We start from the raw sequence: 8,806 nt of genomic DNA on the forward strand, positions 1-8,806 counted from the left end.
CAACAGCATCAGCAGTCCTTTTTCAGCCTAAGTCAGATTTTTGCTCAACTCCCTCAATTTCAGCCAGAAAATACCTGAAATCACAGAAAAATACACACACTCATAGTAGAGTCCAGAAATATGATTTTTGCCTAAAAACTAATATTATTCTACTAAAAACTAACTAAAACATGCTAAAATCTACATGAAATTACCCCCAAAAAGCGTATAAAATATCCGCTCATCACGGCCCCAGAGAGGGAACCAGAAGAACCAAGATGAAAATACAATAGAAAAAGGTCCTACTTATAGAGAACTAGTAGCCTAAGGTTTACAGAGATGAGTAAATGACATAAAAATCCACGGTTTCAAATCCCTGAATGATATTTTACTATTTGTTCTTTGGAGCTTTTAGGAGGTATTTGTTTAAGAATTCCTCTATATCCTAATTCTGATGCATCTATTTCTACAATTAATTTAGCCAATGGATCTAGTATACTTATACAAGGTATTTCCTTTGTTGCATTCTTTATCTTTATTATTATAGAAGTCATTTCTTTTGTCCATGGAGGTGGATTTTTTCTTAATCTCTTATAAAGAGGTTTGCATATAACTTTGATTCCAGGTAAGAATTCTGCTACATAATTTAAACATCCCAAAAATCTTTGTAGTTATTTTTTGTCAGTTATATCATTCGAAAATTTATCTGCAAATTCAATGGCTCTTTTAATAGGTACTATAGTTCCTTGATGAATTTCATATCCTAGAAACCTTACTTTGGTTATAAAAATTTTCATTTTCTTTTCTGATAAAACTAATCCTTGCTCTTTTATAATATCCATAAATTTTTCTAGATGATATATATGTTGCTTTATTCCTTTTGAATATACTAACACGTCATCAAGATATACTATAGTAAATTCTATATGTAGGTAAAATATATTATTCATTATTTCTTGAAATTCGCTTGGAGCATTTTTTAATCCTTGGGGCATTACATTCCATTCGTAATGTCCAAAGGGGACTATAAAGGTTGTTTTATATCTATCCTCCTCTTTTACTGCAATCTGATAATATCGTGATTTCAAATCAAATTTTGAAAAAATATTTGCTTTATTTAATCTTTTAATTAGATCGATTTTATTTGGTAAAGGATACCTAATCCATTTTAATACTTTGTTTAGAGGTTTATAATTGATAAATAATCTTGGAGCACCTCTTTCTATTTCAGATGCTTTCATCACATAGAAGCATGTACAGCTCCAGGGTGATTTCGAAGGTCTTATTAGTCCTTTATCCAAATATTCTTGTATTTCTTTTTACAATATTCTAGATACTCTTTATTCATATGTATTGGTTTTGCCCTTGTTGGTATATTTTTTTCATTGAACCCATCTTCATATGGTAAAGATATTTCATGTAATTTTCTATGCTGAAAAGTTTTGGGGTTTAGGCTACATAATTCTTTCTTAATTTTTTCTTCAATTACTTTTATTTTATTTTGTATTTAAGGAGTTTGTAATTGTTCCTCTATTCTTTTATATATAACTTCTTGGTTTAAGTAGTTAATTTGTCTTGTCTTTCTTTCTATAATATTAACTTGGCATGGTAAGTGGTGCGCGTAAATTGTGATCATCAACAATGGCGCCAATGGACTTGGAGCTCTCAAACGTGAATCACACTTTGTCACAACTTCGCACAACTAACCAGCAAGTGCACTGGGTCGTCCAAGTAATACCTTACGTGAGTAAGGATCGATCCCACAGAGATTGTTGGTATGAAGCAAGCTATGGTCATCTTGTAAATCTCAGTTAGGCAGATTCAAATGGTTATAATGGTTTTCGAATATAAAGATAGATAAAGCATGAAATAAAGATAGAAATACTTATGTAATTCATTGGTCCTTAAGCACTTTTTCCTCCTAAATCACATCAAGAACAACTTTAAATCCAAAAACCATCAACTAACCAAATCTCACTCAGCATGTTAGGAAGTGATTTCTGACCTTAGACTTGCTGTAAATTCACGTTTCTTGGCCCTCAAGTCATGTTAAGCATGATTTCTAAGGAAAAACATCAAGAAAACAAATGTTTTGCATGGTTTTCTTTGAAAACCGAATTGAAGAGGGAAGAAGACAGCCATCTCACCTTATTTCCATCCTTGATAAGTTACATGGTTATGTAGAGGAAGAAGAGAGGATCATTTTGGTGAAATCGGAGTTTTGATTTGAGTTTTAGTTCAGAAGAAATCAAGCTTTGAAGATTTGGAACTAAGAACTTTTCTCTCTTTTTCTCTCTTGGAAATTTCGGCCAAAGGGAGTAAATGACCAGCCTTGGAGTGTCCTGGGTGGTGTAAGGTGAGTTTTGATTGGTTGGCTTGAAGGTGGATTAAAATAATATTAAAATATCTCAGGTGTATAACTACTAAAACTAGGTGTATCGGAACACACGTAAAAACATCTCTAAAAATTATTTTCAAAGCTACTAGCATAAATGACACTAGTAACATATTTATTATGAGAATAAAACATGTATAATGAGGCCTTAGCATTGCTAAAGTCATCAGAGAGTGCCGGTGCTAAGCTGCACCAGTAAATTGTGAACCCGGTTAAACCAATTTTCTATTTTTAACTAAAACAGACCAGGTAACCTTATAATATCATTCAAGCATCTTCTAATACTAATGTAATGATAATATTATACTATTATCTCTCTTCTCTCATGAATCGAGTCCGGTTCAAACTGAGACTATTTACGAAAAACAGAATTAAAACTCCTAACCGATACGGTTTAAAAACTGGGTTCTTCGTGACTACGTTATCGAGCTTGCCTTAGAAAAGGTTCTATCTTAAAGATGACATAATGACAATGAGGATTGAGATACTTTATGATATATAAGAGGTGTTCCCTTTATTGATCTTCCGGAGAAATCCGTGCCTTCAGAAAAGATTTCACGTACTTGAAAAACGAGGTTGTTACAGCGTTCGCGTGGGTGTGTTTGTGTTCCTTTTATTGCTAATTCTTCTTTGACGTAGACGTGTCAGCAACGCTGGCGCGTCGCGTGCTTCCTGTTTGTGTTTTTTTTTATGCAGAATGCAAAATGCATATGCTGATGCAGATATTATGAATGAACACTTAAGAAAAAAAATAGAATAAAATAAAACTAAGAATAAAGCAAAACAAAATAAAACTAAACTGAAAAAGAATGACCATACCATGGTGGGTTGTCTCCCACCTAGAACTTTTATTTAAAGTCCTTAAGTTGGACATTTGGTGAGCTTCTTGTCATGGCAGCTTATGCTTGAACTCATCCTGAAACTGCCACCAATGCTTGGACTTCCAATAAGCTCTGTCTATTTTATGTAAATTTTCCAAGCCTGGATGGAGTTCTTCACAAGTTTTGAGCTCCCATAGTTGATCTTCTTGTATGCCGAGATCCCGAATCTTGATTTTACACCCGTCTTCAAGTTGATCATCATGGTTCCATCCGGGTGGCAGGCACTCTGAATTCTCTACGGAGTACTAAACTCTTCTTTTAGATCTAACCAAATTATCACCAGTTAAGCCCTTACATCTAGCTCTTGAAGTATCAACCTTGATAAGCCTTGATTTGCAATTCCAACCACTAAATAGTCTCCTCTTACGCTTTATGCTACAAAGCCTCCTGAGTTGGCCGTCCGTTTTAAGAATACCGTACTCAAGTGGATTAGGAAGACGAACAAAGATAAGTTTTACCGACTCAAGTGAAGGAGTAGATGGCAACCTAGGTGGAGAAGTCTCCAATGTTCTTGACAAAGCGTACTCAACTCTCTTCTGCCCTTTTCTAAGGATTTCCGCTTCCACATCATTCTCAGACTCAATCAGAGAAGAGTCTTCATATTCAAGGAGTTCAATTGCGGAGGTAGACTTATTACTAGGAGGACTTGACACATGATTTTCATCACCAAGGGAACTTACTTCTTAATCTATCCCATCCAAGTCTTCATAAGGAATATGCCATGGAGGTTGTGCACTGGCCTTCTTAACATCAATTTTGATCTTATTGGAGGAGTACTCTACAATTCCAGATTCCCATGGAGGTTCAGTATCTCCTAAATCTTCAACCACTTCTTCCTCTGTAACTATTATGGCTTCCTTCACTTGTTCCAACACAAAGCCATGTTTCTCATTGTCCACCGGAGTTTCTAGTGTCTCCTTCATGCTACGCTCTTCTTTTGATTCTCCACATGTAGCCATGGGAGTACTTTGAGTGTTCAAATATTGGGAAGCTAATCGGTTTACTACCTCGGTCAAAGCAGTCACGAATTCTAGTACTCCCCGTTTCATCTCTACTTGCCCTTGAAGAAAAACACCAATAGTGTCATGCATTGAAGGTTGAGGTGGATATGAGGGCTCATTATTTGGGAGGAAAGGTTCATGATAAGAGGGTGGTTCATCATAAGAATGTGGTGATTCATCACTCTCCATCTTTTCCACTTGTTGCACCGCACACTTCAATTCCTTGTTCTCAAGTTGAGATTCTTTAGCCATGAAAGCTTCGGGTGCTATTCGGTTTACCGCTCGGTCCAACTGACGTAGGGTTGCTTGAAATTGATCCATTGTTTCCTTGAGACGATCCCTTAACTCTTGTTTTGCTCAGATATCATAAGTAGGATCATAAGGCTCTTGGATTGATGGATATGGATGTGGTGTATATGGAGGTGGTGGTCCTTGGGAGTAACTGGGTTGGAATTGGGGTGGATCTTTGTATGGCTCATATGGCTCATAGGGTGGTTGATATGGTAGATAAGGGTTATGATTATATGAGGTTGTTTGGTAGTAGGGGGCTTGTGAGTACGGTGGTTCAAAGCTATGTTGAAGAGAGGGTTCATAGACGTGTTGTGGTGGGTATTGAGTGTCACAAAAAGGTCCACCATAACCATTGTCCTGGTATGCATCATGGAATGGTTGTTGGTTATAGCGCATTGGAGGGGGTTGTTGCCAAGAGGGTTGATCAAATCCTTGTGGCTCCTCCCATCTTTGATTGTCCCAACCTTGATGCATGTTCTCATTGTAATCTCCTCTTCCTGCAACACAATTGTAACCAGACTCAAAGTCAAAGGGGTGAGAACTCATAGTAGCTAATAAAAATTAAAAACAAAAAAAACGAAAACAAAAACAAACAAATAGCAAAAGAAAAAAAATATTTACAATAACCAATAATAAGGCACACGTTTGCAATTCTCCGGCAACGGCGCCATTTTGACGAGAGGACTTCTGCCGGTAAAGAATTCACAAATATAATCGCGTTGTAAGTATAGTTTCTAAACCAACAAAAAATTCTTTCGTACAAAAGTTTTGGTTGTCACTTAAGCAAACCCAATAAAATTTATAACCGAAATATTTAAACCTCGGGTCGTCTTTTCAAGGAATTGCAGAGAGGTGTGTTTATTATTGATTATGGAAAAATGTATATTTTTGGGTTTTTGAAATAGAGAACAAGTAATTTAAATAGCAAGAAAAATAAATTAATAATTACCAAAATCTCTTGGCAAGGTATGAGAACTGGAAATCCTATCCTAGTTATCCTTATCAGGTGTGATGAGAATTGGATTTTTGCTCCCACTTGGTCAACCTCTAACTATGAAGGTATGTTAAGTGGATAAACCAATTTGATTCCTCAAGTTCTAGTAAATTCCTAAGAAAAGACTAGAGTTAGGGGAATTCAAATCAATCCGCAAAGAATTCCAATTTTCAATCATCAGCTGAGTTTGATAACTCAAGTGTCACCAATTACTCAACCAAAGCTATGAGTGTAAAAAGCTAAATAAAAATCATAAGCCTGAAATACCTCAAATTATATTAAATAGAAAATTAGATTAAACATAGGAATCCATAAACCAAATTGGCAACATCCAGTAATCAACTAAAGTAATAGAATAAATAAGAGTAGAAGAAAACATAAAGTAAAGTAAAGGAATATTAAACCTGGAATTGAAAAGACGAAGAAATCCCAATCCTAAATCCTAATCCTAATCCTAAGAGAGAGGAGAGAGCCTCTCTCCCTAAAAACTACATCTAAAACCTAAAATTATGAATTATGAATATTGTATTAAGTATAAATTGAGTCTCTGCATATTCCCTGGCTTTATGCTGTGTTTCTGGACCGAAAATTGGGTCAAAACGCGGCTTGAAATCGCTCCCAGTGTGTTCTGTTAATTCTGCAGATCGCGCATGTCACGCGTACGTATCATCCACGTGTGTGCGTCATTCAGTGAGTGGTGCGTAAAACAATTTTTTTTTTTACTAAAAGTACTAACGATCATGCAAGCAATCAAAGCAACAGAAAATAGAAGACAACAACATAAGAACAGAAGATAAATAGAATGAAAGGAACTCAACCACCACAGTTATGCTGGTGGTCATCTCATTCCTTCATGAAGAACACTCATCTCCCTTTGGTGCTAGACAGAAAAACCATAAGCGAAGCGTCAACACCAAACTTAAAGGTTTGCTTGTACTCATGCAAAGAAGAACTGCAAATAGAGAGGGATATAAAAGCAATTAATATGATGAAAGAAGGATAAAAAGATAAAAGAGCAAGTGAGAATTAGGATTTGGGAGGGGGATGATTTGAAATCAGGCGCTGAGGTAGTTTAATTGGGCGTCGCATGCGACGTGTACGCGTGAGGTATGTGTAGCGTGGATCACACAAATTTCAAGCGACGCGTACGCGTGGATGGCCAGGATGGGAAAATGACGCGAACGCGTCAGGGACTCGTCCGCGTGGTGGGGCTTGTGCGCCCAGCATAGTTCCAGCCCTACACCAGCATAACTTTCTGGCCAAACACCTTTTACGCCGATATTTCTCATCCACGCGTGCTCTTGCTTTCGGACTTCTTCATCTCTTCTCTCTCTTTTTTTTTTCAAATATTCAGTTCCTGCTTCTAAAATAGCTGCATGATCAGATAAAACTCAATAAAAATCAGATAAATAATAAGACTATTACTACAAAAATAACTAAGGATACGAAATTATCGGGTTGCCTCCCGACAAGCACTTCTTTAACGTCACTAGCTTGACAGTCTGTTCTGCTAATTTAGCAGATGAGCGGACCTCTGGCGATCAATCTTGCCTCCAAAATAGTGCTTCAACCTCTAGCCATTCACTGTAAATTTTCTGTTAGAATTCTTTTCCTGTATTTCCGCATGACCATATGGTGAAGCTCTGGTAACCACAAACGGTCCTAACCACCCAGATTTTAGCTTTCCTCGAAAGAATTTGAGCCTTGAATTATACAGAAGCACTCGCTGTCCTGGCTCAAAGACTCTTATGGCAATCTTCTTGTCATGTAATAACTTGGTTCTCTCCTTATAGAGCATGACATTCTCATAGGCTGAGTATCTGAATTCATCAAGATCATTTAACTAGAGCATTCGCTTAATTCCTGCAGCTTTTGAATCAAGGTTCAGATACCTGATTGCCCAGTAAGCTTTATGCTCCAACTCAACTGGCAAGTGACAAGCTTTGCCATAGACCAACTGATAAGGGGACATGCCAATGGGAGTCTTGTACGTTGTCCGGTATGCCCAGAGAGCATCATCAAGCTTCCTAGACCAGTCCTTTCTTGAAATACTGACGGTCTTCTCTAGAATCTTCTTAAGTTCCCTGTTGGAAACTTCAACCGGTCCACTTGTCTGAGGGTGATAGGGGTTGCCACTTTATGACGGACTCCATATCTCTGCAGAAGAGAGTCCAGCTGTCTGTTGCAGAAATGGCTTCCTCCATCACTAATGAGTGTCCTTGGGACACCAAACCAGCTAAAGATATATCTCTGAAGAAAGCTCATGACCACCTTGGCATCATTGGTGGGTAGAGCCACAGCTTCCATCCACTTGGACACATAATCAACTGCCACTAGAATATAGTTGTTTGAATGTGAGGGTGGAAAGGGTCCCATGAAGTCAATACCCCACACATCAAACAACTCAACCTCAATAATCCCCTACTGTGGCATTTCATGGTTGGCAGGGAGATTCATGGCTTTTTCACATCTGTTACAGTGCTTCACAAATGCTCTTGCGTCCCTGAAGAGAGTCGGCCAGTAGAATCTGCTTTGAAGGAACTTTGTAGCTGTCCTTTCACCACCAAAGTGGCCTCTATAATCTGAACCACGACAGTGCCAGAGAATCTGCTGTGTTTCTTCATCTGGGACACATCTCCGGATGATACCATCTGAACACCTCTTAAAATGATATGGTTCCTCCCAAATGTAGTACTTTGCATCCGTCAATAGCTTCTTTACTTGTTGCCTGTTGTACTCCTTTGGAATGAAATTCATAGCTTTATAATTTGTAATATTTGCAAAACCATGGAGCCTGCTGGATAAAAAATAACTGCTTGTCCGAAAATGTCTCAGTCACAGCTGTGGGTGGTTGTACTCCTGCTTTAGGCTCAATTCTAGAGAGATGGTCAGCTACTTGATTTTCTGACCCATTCCTGTCTTTTATCTCAATATCAAACTCCTGAAAGAACAACACCCATCTGATTAATATTGGTTTAGAATCCTTTTTTGGTTAGAAGGTACTTCAAAGCAGCATGATCAGTATAAATAATAACCTTAGAACCAAGTAAATAGGACCGAAACTTATCAACAGCATACACAACAGCTAATAATTCCTTTTCTGTAGTTGTGTAATTATTTTGTGCATCATTTAAAACACGACTGGGATAGTAAATGACATGTACAAGCTTACCATGCCTCTGTCCTAAAACAGCTCCTATAGCAAAATCACTGGCATCACACATCAATTCAAATGGTAAATCCCAGTCAAAGGGAGCTATAATGG

At 37.5% G+C, this 8,806-nt stretch overlaps 1 protein-coding gene across 1 annotated transcript; it reads right to left on the minus strand.

Annotated features, from left to right (window-relative positions):
* Positions 1-7,114: 7,114 nt before the first annotated feature.
* On the minus strand, positions 7,115-7,513 carry LOC107484009 (uncharacterized). Its single transcript, XM_016104618.1, has 2 exons — positions 7,434-7,513; positions 7,115-7,361 (listed from the first exon to the last, which is right to left on the minus strand). The coding sequence occupies exons 1-2, from the start codon at positions 7,511-7,513 to the stop codon at positions 7,115-7,117; spliced, it is 327 nt and encodes a 108-aa protein (XP_015960104.1).
* Positions 7,514-8,806: the final 1,293 nt, after the last annotated feature.

Source organism: Arachis duranensis, chromosome 4, assembly GCF_000817695.3.
Source record: "Arachis duranensis cultivar V14167 chromosome 4, aradu.V14167.gnm2.J7QH, whole genome shotgun sequence".
Taxonomy (NCBI): Eukaryota; Viridiplantae; Streptophyta; class Magnoliopsida; order Fabales; family Fabaceae; genus Arachis; species Arachis duranensis.